Raw genomic sequence first — 19565 nt, forward strand, 5'->3', positions numbered from 1 at the left:
TTGTGTAGTGGCTGCACCAGTTTACATTCCCATGAACAGTCATGAAAGTGTTCTCCACATTCTCACTAACACTTGTTACTTTTCTTTTTGATAGTAGCCATTCTGATTACTGTAAGGTGATAATCTCACTGTGGTTTTGATTTGCATTTCCCTAGTGATTAGTGATGTTGAGCATCATCTTTTTGTGTGTCTGCTGGCCATCAGTATGTCTTCTTTAGGAAAATGTCTATTCAGATCCTCTGCCCATTTTTTAATCAGATTATTTGCCTTTTTGTTGAATTGTATGAGTTTTTAAAATATATTTTGGATATTAACCCCTTGTTGGTTGGTATCATTTGCAAATAATATTCTTCCATATAGTAGGTTAACTTTTCATTCTGTTAGTGGTTTCCTTTACTGTGCAAAACTTTTTAATTTGATGTAATCCCAATTGTTTATTTTTGCTTTTATTGCACTAGTCTGAGGAGACGGATCCAAAAAAAATATTGCTAAAACTGATATCCAGTTTACTACCTATGATTTTGTTCAGGAGTTTGATGGTCAGGGCTTATATTTATGTCTCTAATCCATTTCCAGTTTATTTTTGTGAATGGTATAAGAAAGTGTTCCAGTTTCATTCTTTTGCATGTAGCTGTCCAGTTTTCCTAACACCATTTATTGAAGAAACTGTCTTCCTCTTTGTATATTCATATCCCCTTTATCATAGATTACTTGACTGTATAAATGTGGGTTTATTTCTGGGCTTTCTATCCTGTTCCATTGACCTATGTGTCTGCTTTTGTGCCACTATAGCTACTGTTTTGATTACTATATACTGTTTTGATTACTGTAGCTTTGTAGTATAGTTTGAAATCCAGGATTTTGATACCTGCAGCTTGTTGTTCTTTCTCAAGATTGTTTGGCTAATTGGGGTCTTGTGTGGTTCCATACAATGTTAGGATTATTTGCTTTAGTTCTGTGAAAAAAAACACTGGTATTTTGATAGGGATTGCATCAAATCTCTAGCTTGCTTTAGGTAGTATGAACATTTTAACAATATTAATTCTTCTAATCCATTAGCATGAAATATATTTCTGTTTATTTGTTCATCTTCAATTTCTTCAGTGTGTTATTCTTTTCAGAGTACAGGTCTTGTCACCTCCTTGGTTAGATTTATTCTTAGGGATTTTATTCTTTTTGATGGGAATAGTAAATGGGATTGTTCTCTTGATTTCTCTTTCTGCTAATTCATTAATAGAGTGTAGAAACACAACAGATTTTGGCATACTAATTTTGTATCCTGCATCTTTACTGAATTCATTTATTAGTTCTAATAGTTTTTTGGTAGAGTTTTTAGATCTTCTCAAATTTTACTTCTTTATTCAGTTCAGATACCTTTTATTTCTCTTTCTTGTCTGATTGCTGTGGCTAGGACTTCCGGTACTGTGTTGAATAAAAGTGTCAAGAGTGGTTGTTCATATCTGATTGTTTCAGGTTTTAGAGGAAAAACTTTCAGCTTTACACCGTTGAGTATGATGTCAGCTGTGGGTTTGGCATATCTGGCTTTTATGTTAAGGTATGTTTCCTCTAATACTGACTTTGTTGAGAGTTTTGCTGAGAATTTTTGCATCTGTGTTTATCAGGAATAGTGGCCTCTGTTTTTCTTTTTTTGTACTGTCTGTCTGGTTTTGGTATCAGAATAATGCTTTGATATCTGCTAACAAATGTGGAGGCATTCCTTCCTCTAATTTTTTGAAATAGTTTGAGAAGAGTAGGTATTAACTAAACTTTAAATATCTGGTAGAATTCATCTGTGAATCCATTTGGTCCTGGACTTTTCTTTGTTTTGATTTTCTGATTACTGATTTGATATCATTACTAGTAATCAATTTCTTCAGCTTTTCTCTTCTTCCTGATTCAGTATTGGAGGATAATATATTTCTAAGAATTTATCCATTTCTTTTAGATTGTCCAATTTGTTAGTGTATAATTTTTTGTAGTAGTAATCCTTCGTAGTCTCTTAGAATCCTTTGTATAACTGTGGCGTTGGCTGTAACTTCTCTTTCATCTGATTTCATTTATTTGAGTCCTCTCTTTTTTCTTTTAATGAGTTACTCTGAAGGGTTATCAATTTTATCTTTTCAAAGAACGAGTTCTGTCTGTTATCTTTTCAAAGTCTATCTTTTCATTGATCTTTTGTTTTATTTTTCTCTATTTAATTTATTCCCACTCTGACCCTTATTATTCCCTCCCTCCCTCCCTTCCTTCCTTCCCTCCCTCCCTCCCTCCCTCCCTCCTTCCTTCCTTCCTTCCTTCCTCTTTGTTCTTTTTCTAGTGTTTTGAGGTATTCTTTTTCTAGATTATTTAAGATTTTTCTTATTTCTTGAGATAAGTGTGATCACTATAAACTTCCCTCTTAGAACTGTTTTTGCTGCATCCTGAAGATTTTGGAATGTTCTATTTCCATTTTCATTTTGTCTCGAGGTATATATTTTTATTTCTTCTTTGATGTCTTTATTGACCCACTGGTTGTTTAATAGCATGTTGTTTAGCCTCCTGGTGTTTGTGGGTTTTTCCAGTTTTTTTCTTGTAAGTGATTTCTAGTTTCCTACTGTCATGGTTGAAAAGATGCTTAATATGCTTTCATTGTTCTTAAATTTATTGAGGCTTGTTTTGTGGCTTAACATGATCTGTCTTAGAGAGTGCTCCATGTTCATTTGAAAAGAATTTGTATTTTGCTGGTTTTGGATGAACTGTTCTGTATCTACCTGTTAAGTCTGTTGGTCTAATGTAAGTCAGTATTTCCTTACCCATTTTCTGTGTGAATGCTCTGTCTGTGTGAACGCATTCTGTGTGAATGCTTATTGATGTAAGTAAGGTGTTAAATCTTGCATTGAGTGATACTGTGCGAAGGCCCTTTAAGAGCAGTGTCTTGGTTTCCTTTAGCCCTCTGGCTCTCCTGGAGTGAAGCCCTGCTGGTCGTTTTCAGAGCCAGACATTTAGCAGCTGTACTTCTCAGTGCAGATTACCAGGATGGCGGTGGAGGAGTACCTGATATGGGGCTTGGATTCCTTGCTTTATAGAGAGGGTCTCTACACCTGTGATATCCCTCCCCCGCTTATAGGTTGCCACACTGTGGGGTTGGTTACCAACCACATGGTGCCCTGCCTATCCTTCTTGATGTGGCTTTTTTTTTTTTTTACATATATTTAGCTCTGGAAGAGCTGTTCTGCTAGTCTTCAGGTCTCTCTCAGTGAGTTACTTTATATGCAATTGTAACCTAGCAATGTCCATGGGAGGAGGCAAGCTCTCAGGATTTTCCTATTTTGCCATCTTGCCCTGAGTCTTACATGTTCTTAATTATTGTAATGTATATAAATGATCTAATTGTTTTTTAGATTTAAGAACACATACATATAGGAAAATATTTTGATTATTTCTTTTTAGACTTCATCTATAAAAGCACCTAAGGATTGCATAATAGAAACTATTCAGGGATATCAGAAGACATGGTTCTCTTCATTCTTCCATTTATCCAACCACTAAGAAGTAGTTCTTAAACATTATGATTTAGAACTTGGTTAATTGTGATTACTCAAGTGTTGTACCAAGAGTAGTCAGATACCCTAGCCTACTTGGAATTAGACATGTGCAGCATGTGTGTAGCTTTATTTCCATGGGAAGTCATCCTCAAAATCTTTTCTTTGGGTATTTTAACAAAAGTTTCTTAACTGGGCCTTAGTTTTCTTTTTGTAAAACAGAATGGTTTGGATGAAGATGGTTGAGTTAATTGTATATGAATGACTTGCAGGCTTTTAAAATATTTTATTTTTTGAAGGCAGGAACCATTATGAATCTGAGTGTTTAAAAATGAGAAATACTTACAGATAAGGAAGTTTACAGAATTGTTTAAAAACTTAGGCTTAAATTTTTGTATCAATTCTTTTTTTTTTTTTTAACCCCTAAAGCTCCTAAAAGACGACGGCCTGCACGCTCAATATTTGATGGTTTCCGGGACTTTCAAACTGAAACTAGTAGGTATCTATGAACCAGTTTATCATCTTTCTCTCTCTTCCTCCTTGTCTTTCTCTCTCCCCTCCTCCCCCCGTCCCACATATAAACCACAAATTGGAAAAGCAGCCTTACACAAGCACCCTATAGGTCAAGATCTTAATTTGTTTAATGTACTTTTTTTTTTAAGAAAAAGGCAGTTAATCTTAGGCCTAATTACTTTGAGAATCACTTTAAACGTGAAATTATGATTCAGTCTATGATTATTACTGATTCCTCCTTGAGCTGAATTATTCCAAATTGTAACGTATTTAGTGCCAGAAGAATAATAAGAGATGGAGATAATATAAGAAATCTGGTAATTTATGAACTTAAGCAGCTTTTGAATGATTACTTAAATGCTGGATATATAATAAAATAAGGAACTGATTTCCCTCAAGATCCTAAAATCTTTCAAAGAAATGACCACAATGAAAATGGGTATTATAGGAGATTTTTAAAAAATAGACAAGAAAAAGCAACACTACCAAAAACAGTCACTATTAATATTTTGGCTACAGTTGTTTGGAATTGGTTTTTCTCTTTTTATGAAATGAGAATCTACTAGAACAAGAATCTTGGCCTTATATTTTTAGAGGATTTAGTACCGATTAGAGGTGGAATCGTAAAGGACAATTATGTTTAGAGAATATATGAGAAACTCTTGGACCATGCTTGATTTTGTATTGATTTGTAATGAGCTCATTGAAGCACAGAGAGATCTTGTAACTTTGGAGAGAGTTGAAGGGTCATCAGGGAAGCCTGTGCCCTTCCAGGAGAAAGTGACAATTGTGGTCATTGCCAGAATCTTTAAAGATTAGGAATGTAGCTAGAAAGAACAGATAAATAAGGATCACTTTCAGAACTAGATAAATGGAAATAAAAGCTTCCTCCTATAATAAAGTTAGTTCTGAATATGTGAAGGAAATATTTTGGTGGGTGACTCTAATACAATTTTCTGCTGGATAGAGAGCACCACCCTCTTAAGACTTCCTCTCTGCCCTGCTTTTTTTGTTTTGTTTTTTGTGGGGTTTTTTTTTGCAGAGTCAGCATTATATATTTATGTTTGCATTTGAAGTCAGCATGTCATTCAGGAATTCTTGCTGATGATATATGTTTTTTATGATGCTAGATTCACGACTTATTTTATGGCTAATTTAAATTTTCTCATCCTCCTGTTGTGCAGTTCGACAAGAACAGGAATTAAGAAATGGAGGAGCAATAGATAAGAAACTAACTACCCTTGCAGATCTATTCCGGCCACCCATTGATTTGATGCATAAAGGCAGCTTTGAAACAGTAAGTTGTTGGAGATTCTAAGCCTTAGCTATGAATTCTTTTGCATTTTTAATGCCAGTTTTTTCTAAGAGCAAAGAAAAAGAGTTTCAGAAGGAACAGAACATCAGTAGACTTATAGACACTGAGAAGTGACTAGTGGTTACAAAGGGGGAAGAGTTGGGGTGGGTACAATGGGGGGAAAGGGATAAAGGGGCATTTGAAATCACAATATGTTGATCATGAGTACTGTTGAACCACTGTGATACACATTTGAAACCAACATGAGATTGTATATTAATGGCACTTTAATAAAAATAAAAAGAGTTTTCAACATACAGAGAATTGGCATTTCTGTAAGTATGATATAAGTATGAGATACTTAAAAAGGTTACATTGATTTATATTTCTACCAGCAGCGTATGTAATTGCTTGAGAAAATCCTTTTATTAGCCTTGTGTGGTATTGCTTTAGAATCTTTGCCATTTCAATATATATTTATTTATCTTTTTTTAGTTCACGTATCTGATTACTACTGCGAATAGTATGTACGTGTGTTTAGCCATTTGTGGATTGTTTGTTAGGTATCTTTTGCCCATATTTCTATGGGGATCCTAGTGTGTTTTAAAAAATATGTTTCTGTAGTTACAGAATACCTTCTCCCTCTGTTCTTGGTTTAACTTTGCTAAAGCCAAAGAAAAACTCTCCGGAGCAGATTTATTTGATAGTCTGCTAAATTGCAAGCTTAATGAGAGTACGGGAAACATGTTTCATTTTATTTTGGTAATCCTTGGGACACAGTCTGTGGAATTTAATAAGAACATAGTATTTGTTCAATGAATGAATTGAGTTAGGATTTTTAAAAATTCTTTTCTTGAGGCGCTCAAAACAGTTTGCTTTTGTGTGTTGATTAGCATGTTAATGATCTTTGCATAAATTTCCATATATTTACACAGATGTAAATGACTTAAATTTCAGGTAAGTCTTATCTGTTGGGGTAAAGTAGACCCAAAATGCTATTAGTAGTTACATATTTGGAAGTGAATTATGACTGTCAAAAAAATTTTATCCCTTGACATATCCTTATCCTAGGCTACATGAAATATTTAGGATAAGAAATATAACTGTAATCTTTTTCAGAAAATAATAATTTTCTGAATTATAATACCTGAAAATATTTGGCTGCATGTAATGAAAAATCCAAAGAATGGTAATTTGATCCAACAAAGGTTTCTTTTTGTCATGTAGGTAAGTCTAGAGTTGAAGTAGTCTGTGGTGTTCATTCCTCAGATTAAAGATGTCAGGTTAGATGTTTCCTCAGTTTTCATCTTTCCCTCTTGATCTTACTACGGCAACTGCCTATTTTTTCTGGTGTCCAGGCAGTTATATAACTGTCTTTTCTACGGTCCTGGTGATAATACAGCCAGTGAGTGAGAATAGCAGTATGAAAGACAAAAAGAATCTGAGTTTGTTTTGACAAAAAATATCTGTGTTGTCTGTTTTTTTTAGCTTCTAAGTTGCTCTAAGGTTTAATGAAATAAACTCTGAGCTCGTTTAATTTGGTCAGTTACTCTGCTGCTTGTCTATTGAGGGAAAATCTAAATATTTTTTGATACTGTCATCTGACTTGATTCATTTTGTTAAGTTATATCATCTTGTTTTCTTTATATTTCAAGACTTGTATTGTTTGCAACAATATCATTTTTTCACTGATAATACTGAAGTTTATCATTTACAAGTCCTTATATACCATACACATCCAAAAAAAGTAGACATTTCAATATGACTAAAGATATATCTGTTATCAAAACTGGGGAGGTCATATGCAAAGTTGTCATTGAAATTAAGTCATTGAAGCTTAGAGAGGTGAACATTAAAAATCAGAGGGACACTCTTTGGCTGTTCAGACAGGGCCATAGGTTTGGGCACCGTATTAGATGTAGAGCTTAGCTATAGTTTTACAGATTCAGAAACTAGACTTTGTTAGTGTAATTAGATGTAGACCATGTTTGAGGGTTCTGGCTCATGCTAATCAAGAGACTGATTAATTCACTTGTTCTTCAGTAAATAATGTATCAAGGCCTTCTCTTGCAAGGCCTTGCTCTACGTGATGAGGGCTGTTATTTGTTGGATAAATGTTTGACTTCCATGTGAGAGAGACCAGGAAGGAAATAAACAGTAGCTTAAAAAAGATAGAAGTCCAGGCTATTAGAGTGATTCTGCCATATGAAGTTAATGGGAGTGCAGTATTTTATGTCTTCTTCTGCTGTTCCCTGGGTCTTGCTTGCCCTTGTCTATTCTATTTAAGATGGCTTACATAGGGTTTGCTTTTCAGTCACCATTAAGGAAGGAAGAAGCTGAGAAGAAAACTCCTTTTCCCTTTAAAAGCACAACTAGAAGTTGTACAAATCGCTTCTGCTCACATCCTATGACCACAGTTTTTAGCAATCTGGCCACACCAAGCTGCAAGAGACACTAGGAAATCCAGATAGTTAGCTTCATAGATTGACAGAATTTGAAGGTTCTGTAACTAAGAGGAAAAAGGGGAAAATGTGTGTTTGGTACCTATAAACAGTTTGTGCCACAGGGAGATAGTGGTAAACAAACTATAGAAGTTCTTGCCATCACAGAGTTTATAATCTAGAGGGATATAGACTATAAACAAAAAACAAAAACAATATATATGCATAACATGCATTAGTGTATATATATTTTATATATGTTGATGTGTATATGTGTGTGTGTGTGTGTGTGTGTGTGTGTGTATATATATATAGAGAGAGAGAGAGAGAGAAATTGCAGGTTATACTAGTTGCTGGGAGAAAAAACAAAATAAGGGAAAGGCATTTTTTTCTGTTTTTTGGGGGGCCACCAAGGTTCTTATATACTTTTTCTTTTTTTATTTTGATATCATTAATGTACAATTACTTCAACAACATTATGGTTACTAGACTCCCCCATTACCAAGTCACCCCAACATACCCCATTACAGTCACTGTCCATCAGCGTAGTAAGATGCTACAGAATCACTATTTCTCTTCTCTATATATACTGCCTTTCCCATGTTCCCCTGCTACATTATGTGTGCTAATCGTAATGCCTCATTTCCCCCCTTATCCCTTCCTTCCCACCTGCCCTCCCCAGTCCCTTTCCCTTTGGTAACTGTTAGTCCATAGTCCATGCTTGAGTTCTGTGAGTCTGCAGCTGTTTTGTTCCTTCAGTTTTTTCTTTGTTGTTATACTCCACAGATAAGTGAAATCATTAGATACTTGTCTTTCTCTGCCTGGCTTATTTCGCTAGGGATAATACCCTTTAGCTCCATCCATGTTGTTGCAAATGGTAGAAATTGTTTTCTTCTTATGGCTGAATAATATTCCATTGCATATATGTACCACATCTTCTTTATCCATTCATCTACTGATGGACACGTAGGTTGCTTCCATTTCTCGGCTATTGTAAACAGTGCTGCGATAAACATAGGAGTGCATATATATTTTTCAAACTGGGATGCTGCATTCGTAGGATAAATTTCTAGCAGTGCAATGCCTGGGTCAAATGGTATTTCTATATTTAGTTTTTTGAGGAACCTCCATACTACTTTCCACAATGGTTGAACTAGTTTACCTTCCCACCAGCAGTGTAGGAGGGTTACCCTTTCTCCACAACTCGCCAACATTTGTTGTTTGTCTTTTGGATGGTGGCCATCCTTACTGGTGTGAAGTGATATCTCATTGTGGTTTTAATTTGCATTTCTCTGATGACTAGCGATGTGGAGCATCTTTTCATGTGTCTTTTGGCCATCTGAATTTCTTCTTTGGAAAACTGTCTGTTCAGATCCTCTGCCCATTTTTTAATTGGATTATTTGCTTTTTGTTTGTTGAGTTGTGTGAGCTCTTTACATATTTTGGATGTCAACCCTTTATTGGATCTGTCATTTATGAATATATTCTCCCATACTGTAGGATACCTTTTTGTTCTACTAATGGTATCCTTTGCTATACAGAAGCTTTTTAGTTTGATATAGTCCCACTTCTTCATTTTTGCTTTTGTTTCCCTTGCCCGGGGAGATATGTTCATGAAGAAGTTGCTCATGTTTATGTCCAAGAGATTTTTGCCTATATTTTTTTCTAAGAGTTTTATGGTTTCATGACTTACATTCAGGTCTTTGATCCATTTTGAGTTTACTTTTGTATACAAGATTAGACAATAATTGAGTTTCATTCTTTTACATGTAGCTGTCCAGTTTTGGCAACACCAGCTGTTGAAGAGGCTGTGATTTCCCCATTGCATATCCATGGCTCCTTTATCATATATTAATTGACCATATATGCTTGAGTTTATATCTGGACTCTCTATTCTGTTCCACTGGTCTATGGGTCCGTTCTTGTGCCAGTACCAAATTGTCTTGATTACTGTGGCTTTGTACTAGAACTTGAAGTCACGGAGCATAATTCGGCCTGCTTTCTTCTTCCTTCTCACTATGGGTTTGGCTATTTGGGGTCTTTTGTTTTTCCATATGAATTTTAGAATTATATGCTCTAATTCATTGAAAAATGCTGTAGGTATTTTGATAGGGATTGCATTGAATCTGTAGATTACTTTAGTCAGGATAGCCATTTTGACAATATTAATTCTTCCTAGTCAAGAGCATGGGATGAATTTCCATTTATCAGTGTCCTCTTTAATTTCTTCTAAGAGTGTACCATAGTTTTCAGGGTATAGGTCTTTCACTTCCATGGTTAGGTTTATTCCTAAGTATTTTGTTCTTTTTGATGCAATTGTGAATGGAATTGTTTCCCTGATTTCTCTTTCTGCTAGTTCATCGTTACTATATAGGAATGCAACAGATTTCTGTGTATTAATTTTGTGTCCTGCAACTTTGCTGAAGTTAGATCTAGTAGTTTTAGAGTGGATTCCTTAGGGTTTTTTATGTACAATATCATGTCATCTGCAAACAGGGACAGTTTGACTTCTTCTTTACCAGTCTGGATGCCTTTTATTTCTTTGTGTTGTTTGATTCCTGTTGCTAGGATCTCCCATACTATGTTGAATAACAGTGGGGAGAGTGGGAATCCCTGTCTTGTTCCCAATCTTAGGTGAAAAGCTTCAGGTTCTTGCTGTTAAGTATGATGTTGGTTGCAGGTTTGTCATATATGGCCTTTATTATGTTGAGGTACCTGCCCTGTATACCCATTTTGTTCAGAGTTTTTATCATGAATGGGTGTTCTATTTTGTCAAATGCTTTTGCAGCATTTGTGGAGATGATCATGTGGTTTTTGTCCTTTTTTTTGTTGATGTAGTGGATTATGTTGATAGATTTTCAAATGTTTTACCGTCCTTGCATCCCTGGGATGAATCCCACTTGATCATGGTGGGTGATCTTTTTGATATGTTTTTGAATTCAGTTTGCTAGTATTTTGTTGAGTATTTTTGCATCTCTGTTCATCAGGGATATTGGTCTGTAATTTTGTTTTTTTGTGGTGTTGTTGCCTGGCTTTGGTACTAGAGTGATGTTGGCTTCGTAGAATGACTTTGGGAGTATTCCCTCCTCTTCTACTTTTTGGAAAACTTTAAAGAGAATGGGTATTACGTCTTCCCTAAATGTTTGATAAAATTCAGCAGTGGAGAGGAGCCAAGATGGTGGCATGAGTAGGGCAATGGAAACTCCTCCCAAAACCATATATATTTTTGAAAATACAACAAATACAACTATTCTTAAAAGAGAGACCAGTAGATACAGTACAACAGCCAGGCTACATCTACACCTGCGAGAACCCAGCACCTCATGAAGGGGGTAAGATATGAGCCACGGCCCGGCGGGACCCGAACATTCCCCCCACCCCAGCTCCCTAGCGGAAGGAGAGGAGTAGGCGCGGGGTGGGAGTGGGAGCCCAGGACTGCTAAATACCCAGCCCTAGTCATCCACACCAAAAGTGGAGACACACAGTGTGTGGTATGCTGGATACTAGGGAAACGAAACAGTAAATCCTGCAAGCAGCCCCGCAGCCGGCACCCCTGGAACACAAGAAAAGCGAGGGCTCTAAAAGTCTTAAACAGACAGGAGCCTCACAGCTGGATGGAAGCGTCCTGGCACAGTCAGCCCAGCACCTGGGGATCCCAGGAAACTCCAGGCACCCTAACCCCCTGGGAGGCAGTGCAGCTCTGAGGACTCTCATAACGATAAACACCCTCCCACCCATTCCCCCTTCAGCATGGCCTCACCATAGTGGAGCAGCAGCCTGAGACTGGCCACGGCCACAGCAGCCACAAAGAGTATCCTCCACAGCAGCACAGGCCAGACTCAGAGGCCCTGTCAGCATGCAGCTGCCTAGCACAAGCCGCCTAGGGGTCACCGGTCTAACAGGAAGGGAAGACAACAGGCAAGCAGGAAGGGACTTTGTTCTCCCAGCTGACACATGTGCCAACTGCCTACAACTACCTCTATTGCCATGGAAAGACAGAAGAATTTGATACAGACAAAAATAACCCAGACATCCTCTGAGAGGCAACCTGGGGAGTTAGATTTAACCAATCTTCCTGAAAAAGAATTCAAAATAAAGGTCATAACCATGCTGATGGAGCTGCAGAGAAAAATGCAAGAGCTAACGGATAAAGTTGGGAAGGAGAATAAAGAAATAAAACAATCTCTGGAAGGACTTAAAAGCAATTGATGAGGTGCAAGAGGCCATTAATGGAATAGAAATTAGAACAGAAACACAGAGAAGCTGAGGCAGAGAGAGATAAAAGGATCTACAGGAACGAAAGAATATTAAGAGAACAATGTGACCAATCCAAACAGAACAATATCCGCATTATAGGGGTACGAGAAGGAGAAGAAGAGAGAAAAAGGGATAGAAAGTGTAATTGAAGAAATAATTGCTGAAAACTTCCCCAAACTGGGGGAGGAAATAGTTGCTCAGACCATGGAAGCTCACAGCACTCCCAACAGAAGGGACCCAAGGAGGACAAAACCAAGATACATAATAATTGAAATGGCAAAGATCAAGGACAAGGACAGAGTATTAAAGGCAGCCAGAGAGAGAAAAAAGGTCACCCACAAAGGAAAACCCATCAGGCTGTCATCAGACTTCTCAACAGAAACCTTACAGGCCAGAAGAGAATGGCATGATATATTTAATGCAATGACACAGAAGGGCCTTGAACCAAGGATACTGTATCCAGCACATTATCATTTAAATATGAAGGAGGGATTAAACAATTACCAGACAAGCAAAAGTTGAGGGAATTTACCTCCCACAAACCACCCCTACAGGGTATTTTAGACGGACTGCTCTAGATGGAACACTCCTAAGAATAAATAGATGTCACCAGAGAAAATAAAATCACAACAAAGAAAGCAGACCAACCAAATACTAAAGGCAAAAAATGAAATCAACTGGGACGGAGGCAAGATGGCGGCACGAGTAGAGCAGCGGAAATCTCTTCCCAAAACCACATATATCTATGAAAATATAACAAAGACAACTCTTCCTAGAATAAAGACCAGAGGACACAGGACAACATCCAGACCACATCCACACCTGCGAGAACCCAGTGCCTCGCAAAGGGGGAGAGGAAGGCCACAAACCAACAAGAAGGGAAGTTTTTCCAGCCGTCACTAGTCCCAGCTCTGCAAACTATTCCTACCACCATGAAAAGACAAAATTACAGGCAAACCAAGATCACAGAGACACCAGAGAAGGAGACAGACCTAACCAGTCTTCCTGACAAAAAATTCAAAATAAAAATCATTAACATGCTGACAGAGATGCAGAGAAATACACAAGAGAAATGGGATGAAGTCCGGAGGGAGATCACAGATGCCAGAAAGGAGATTACAGAAATGAAACAAACTCTGGAAGGATTTATAAGCAGAATGGATAAGATGCAAGAGTCCATTGAAGGAATAGAAGCCAGAGAACAGGAATGCATAGAAGCTGACATAGAGAGAGATAAAAGGATCTCCAGGAATGAAACAGTATTAAGAGAACTGTGTGACCAATTCAAAAGGAACAATATCTGTATTATAGGGGTATCAGAAGAAGAAGAGAGAGGAAAAGGGACGGAAAGTATCTTGGAAGAAATAATTGCTGAAAACTTCCCAAAACTGGGGGAGGAAATAATTGAACAGACCATGGAAACACCCAGAACCCCTCACAGAAAGGATCCAAGGAGGACAACACCAAGACACATAATAATTAAAATGGCAAGGATCAAGGACAAGGAAAGAGTTTTAAAGGCAGCTTGAGAGAAAAAGGTCACCTATAAAGGAAAACCCATCAGGTTAACATCAGACTTCTCGACAGAAACCCTACAGGCCAGAAGAGAATGTCATGATATATTTAATGCAATGAAACAGAAGGGCCTTGAACCAAGGGTACTGTATCCAGCACGACTATCATTTAAATATGATGGCGGGATTAAACAATTCCCAGACAAGCAAAAGCTGAGGGAATTTGCGTCCCACAAACCACCTCTACAGGGCATCTTACAGGGACTGCTCTAGATGGGAGCACTCCTAGAAAGAGCACAGAACAAAACACCCAACATATGAAGAATGGAGGAGGAGGAATAAGAAGGGAGAGAAGAAAAGACTCTCCAGACAGTGTATATAACAGCTCAATAAGCGAGATAAGTTAGGCAGTAAGATACTAAAGAGGCTAACCTTGAACCTTTTGTAACCACAAATTTAAAGCCTGCAATTGCAATAAGTACATATCTTTCAATAGTCACCCTAAATGTAAATGGACTGAATGCACCAATCAAAAGACACAGAGGAATAGAATGGATAAAAAAAGCAAGACCCATCTATATGCTGCTTACAAAAAACTCACCTGAAACCCAAAGACATGTACAGACTAAAAGTCAACGGATGGAAAAACATATTTCAGACAAACAACAGCGAGAAGAAAGCAGGGGTTGCAGTACTAATATCAGACAAAATGGACTTCAAAACAAAGAAAGTAACAAGAGATAAAGAAGGACACTACATAATGATAAAGGGCTCAGTCCAACAAGAGGATATAACCATTCTAAATATATATGCACCCAACACAGGAGCACCAGCATATGTGAAACAAATACTAACAGAACTAAAGGGGGAAATAGACTGCAATGCATTCATTTTAGGGGACTTCAACACACCACTCATCCCAAAGGATAGATCCACCGGACAGAAAATAAGTAAGAACACGGAAGCACTGAACAACACAGTAAAGCAGATGGACCTAATAGACATCTATAGAACTCTCCATCCAAAAGCAACAGGATACACATTCTTCTCAAGTGCACATGGAACATTCTCCAGAATAGACCACATACTAGCCCACAAAAAGAGCCTCAGCAAAATCCAAAATATTGAAATTCTACCAACCAATTTTTCAGACCACAAAGGTATAAAAGTAGAAATAAAATCTACAAAGAAAACAAAAAGGCACACAAACACATGGAGGCTTAACAACATGCTCCTAAATAATCAATGGGTCAATGAACAAATTAAAATAGAGATCAAGGAATATATAGAAACAAATAACAACAACACAAAGCCCCAACTTCTGTGGGACGCAGCGAAAGCAGTCCTAAGAGGAAAGTATATAGCAATCCAGGCATATTTAAAAAAGGAAGAGCAATCCCAAATAAATGGTGTAATGTCACAATTATCAAAATTGGAAAAAGAAGAACAAATGAGGTCTAAGGTCAGCAGAAGGAGGGACATAATAAAGATCAGAGAAGAAATAAATAAAATTGAGAAGAATAAAACAATAGCAAAAATCAAGGAAACCAAGAGCTGGTTCTTTGAGAAAATAAACAAAATAGATAAGCCTCTAGCCAGACTTATTAAGAGGAAAAGAGAGTCAACACAAATCAACAATATCAGAAACGAGAATGGAAAAATCACGACGGACCCCAGAGAAATACAAAGAATTATTAGTGAGTACTATGAAAACCTATATGCTGACAAGCTGGGAAACCTAGGAGAAATGGACAACTTCCTAGAAAAATACAACCTTCCAAGACTGACCCAGAAAGAAACAGAAAATCTAAACAGACCAGTTACCAGCAAGGAAATTGAAACAGTAGTCAAAAAACTACCAAAGAACAAAACCCCCGGGCCAGATGGATTTATCTCAGTATTTTATCAGACATACAGAGAAGACATAATACCGATTCTCCTTAAAGTTTTCCAAAAAAGAGAAGAGGAGGGAATACTCCCAAACTCATTCTATGAAGCCAACATCACCATGAGACCAAAACCAGTTAAAGACACCACCAAAAAAGAAAACTACAGACCAATATCCCTGATGAATGTAGATGCAAAAATACTCAACAAAATGTTAGCAAACCGAATTCAAAAATACATCGAAAGGATCATACACCATGACCAAGTGGGATTCATCCCAGGGATGCAAGGATGGTACAACATTCGAAAATCCATCAACATCATCCACCACATCAACAAAAAGAAGGACAAAAACCACATGATCATCTCCACAGACGCTGAAAAAGCATTTGACAAAATTCAACATCCATTCATGATAAAAACTCTCAGTAAAATGGGAATAGAGGCCAAGTACCTCAACATAATAAAGGCCATATATGATAAACCCACAGCCAACATCATACTGAACAGCGAGAAGCTGAAAGCTTTGCCTCTGAGATTGGGAACTAGACAGGGATACCCACTCTCCCCACTGCTATTTAACATAGTACTGGCGGTCCTAACCACGGCAATCAGACAAAACAAAGAAATACAAGGAATCCAGATTGCTAAAGAAGTTAAACTGTCACTATTTGCAGATGACATGATATTGTACATAAAAAAACCCTAAAGACTCTACCCCAAAACTACTAGAACTGATATCGGAATACAGCAAAGTTGCAGGATACAAAATTAACACACAGAAATCTGTAGCTTTCCTTTACACTAACAATGAACCAATAGAATGAGAAATCAGGAAAACAATTCCATTCCCAATTGCATCAAAAAGAATAAAATGCCTAGGAATAAATCTAACCAAAGAAGTGAATGACCTATACTCTGAAAACTACAAGTCACTCTTAAGAGAAATTAAAGGGGACACTAACAAATGGAAACTCATCCCATGCTCGTGGCTACAAAGAATCAATATCGTCAAAATGGCCATCCTGCCCAAAGCACAGATTTGATGAAATCCCTATCAAATTAACAGCAACATTCTTCAATGACGTCCAAAATATATAAACAGCTCACACGCCTCAACAAACAAAAAACAAATAATCCAAATAAAATATGGTCAGAGGAACTGAACAGACAGATCTCCAAAAAAGAAATACAGATGGCCAACAGACACATGAAAAGATACTCCACATCACTAATTATCAGAGAAATGCAAATTAAAACTACAGTGAGGTAGCACCTCACACCAGTAAGGATGGCTGCCATCCAAAAGACAAACAACAACAAATGTTGCTGAGGCTGTGGAGAAAGGGGAACCCTCCTGCACTGCTGGTGGGAATGTAAATTAGTTCAACCATTGTGGAAAGTCGTATGGAGGTTCATCAAAATGCTCAAAACAGACCTACCATTTGACCCAGGAATTCCACTCCTAGGAATTTACCCTAAGAACGCAACAATCAAGTTTGAGAAAGACATATGCACCCCTATGTTTATCACAGCACTATTTACAATAGCCAAGAATTGGATGCAACCTAAATGTCCATCGGGAGATGAATGGATGAAGAAGATGTGGTACATATACACAATGGAATACTACTCAGCCGTAAGAAGAGGGCAAATCCTACCATGTGCAGCAACATGGATGGAGCTGGAGGGTATTATGCTCAGTGAAATAAGCCAAGCGGAGAAAGAGAAATACCAAATGATTTCACTCATCTGTGGAGTATAAGAACAAAGGAAAAACTGAAGGAACAAAACAGCAGTGGAATCACAGAACCCAAGAATGGACTAACAGGTACCAAAGGGTAAGGGACTGGGGAGGATGGGTGGGTAGGGAGGGGTAAAGAGGTGGGGAAGAAGAGGGGTATTAAGATTAGCATACATGGGGGGTTCGGAGAAAGGGGAGGGCTATACAAGACAGAGAAGACAAGTAGTGATTATACAGCATTTTGCTATGCTGATGGACAGTGACTGTAAAGGGGTTTATAGGAGGGACCTGGTATAGGGGAGAGCCTAGTAAACAATATTCTTCATGTAAGTGTAGATTAAAGATAAAAAAAATAAAGAAAGAAAGAAGGGGGATTACTCCCTGATAGGATAAAAGTGATTGTAAACCAACGATTAATGCATGCTTTAAATATCTTTAATTTTGATCACTTAAAGTATGTCAGATGATCGGCTATGGAGGTACACTTTTCTGACAATATTCCTTTCTCTTACAAAAAAAAAAAAAGCAGTTCCTGTGTGGTGACCTGCAATGAGCTCTACACAGTGGTATAAAGGGCATATCAAAGTGTGGGCAAAGGGTCTGTTTGTATTTATACAGAGGATCGAAACCTAATTTGACTACCCAGAAAATGAACTAAGATACGATATGAAGAAGAACTTCCAACATCAGCACTCTCTGGAAGAGTCATACCAGAAGATGATCATCAAAAAACCTCAGCTAAGATCCAGGCAATGTTGCAGTTGTAGCTGCATTCACCCCACCGGTTCCTGGACTTGCCATTGGAATGAAGAAGGAGATATCTAAGCTGGGCTGTGCATACAGTAAAACAACAAATTTGACTGGATCTGTACTGTTGGAACTCAACGAAGAATTAGGAGAAGTGCAAGTTGTAGCGCTCCAAAATCTTACGACTGCAGACTATCTACTGTTTAAAGAACATATGGGATGTGAACAGTTCCCAGGAATGGGTTGTTTTAATTTGTCTGATTTCTCTCAGACTGTTCAAGTTCAGTTGGACAATATCCATTATATCATATACAAATTTTCACAAATGCCTAGGGTGCCTAACTGATTTTCTTGACTTCACTGGAGATGGCTGGTAATTATAGGTATGCTTTGGTTATGTAACTGTACTCCTATTATGTTAATGTGTGTGCGCAATTTAATTAGTAGTTTAAAACCTTTACATGCTTAAGTTACTCTACAAGAAGATATGTCAAAGAAATAATCTTCCCATGTTTTCTTCCGTCTGCTACCTCTATAGCTTTTCTTCTTCCTTACTAATTACAACCCTTAAATAGAATTTGTGCCTCATATCGAATTCACTGAGTATCATAATTCCTCCAAGTGGTAAAGATACCTCATGACATGCTGGGCATAGAAGCCACAGGGTATAAATCTGCAAAGAAGTAAAAAGCTAACCTTTTCAAACAATATGGCTTCTCTCTCACTTACCAACTTTACATTTCCCTATATGGCCCTGGAAGATGACTGGTTAGCCAGAGACGGGTAATATACCTCAAGGGAGGAACAACCTAAGACAGGCACAGTTGCAGGGGGGCCATCAGGTGAGAAATTGGGGATCAACAGAGGTGAGGCTTAGAACCTCACCCCCCCTATTTTGAGATAAATCTTCTGCATCTGTGGATGTTTTATTGCCCTTGTCTAGCTTGGATCAACACACAGTCTACAGGCACAGACCTGATCATCTACATTTGCTCTCTTACAACACTAAACTATGTTTTCCACCTTTATCTTGCATCTACCTAACCACTTCAGCATTTTATTTAAAAAAATAATGATAATAATAATAAAGGGAGAAATGTGGGATTCACATATAAATCAAGTATAAAAATCAAACAAATATTCATATTTGACCTGATTGTTTATAGTTCATAATGAGTGATCAAAACCGAAAGGTTTTGTGATGACTGCCCTTTTACTGTTCACCATGTAAGAACTTATTCACTATGTAAGAATTTGTTCACCATGTAAGAACTTGTTCGGTATGCTTCAGAAGATTGGAGACTGATGAGAATTAGGCTGCGGGTGGATTAATGATTGTGCATTGAGCATTGACTCCCCTATACAGAATTTTATTGTTAACAACCATTTGATCAATAAATATGAGAGATGCCCTCTCAAAACGAAAAAAAAATGAAATCAACTACCCACAAAAGCAGTCAAAGGAAACACAAAAAAGCACCAAATAAAACACCTATCATACAAAGAATGGAGGAGGAGGAATAAGAAGGGAGAGAAATAAAGAATCATGAGACTGTGTTTATAATAGCTCAATAAGCAAGTTAAGTTAGACATTAAGATGGTAAAGAAGCTAACTTTGAACCTTTGGTAACCATGAATCTAAAGACTGCA

General features: G+C 37.4%; 1 protein-coding gene across 1 annotated transcript in view; it reads left to right on the plus strand.

Annotated features, from left to right (window-relative positions):
• Positions 1-19565, plus strand: part of UBXN7 (UBX domain protein 7) — a 94884-nt gene that overhangs the window by 40676 nt on the left and 34643 nt on the right. Inside the window, exons 4-5 of the mRNA XM_037013112.2 lie at positions 3948-4013; positions 5216-5328. Of these exons, the coding sequence (XP_036869007.1) occupies positions 3948-4013; positions 5216-5328 (179 nt within the window). The remainder of the gene's footprint in view (positions 1-3947; positions 4014-5215; positions 5329-19565) is intronic.

This window comes from Manis javanica, chromosome 3 (assembly GCF_040802235.1).
Source record: "Manis javanica isolate MJ-LG chromosome 3, MJ_LKY, whole genome shotgun sequence".
Taxonomy (NCBI): domain Eukaryota; kingdom Metazoa; phylum Chordata; class Mammalia; order Pholidota; family Manidae; genus Manis; species Manis javanica.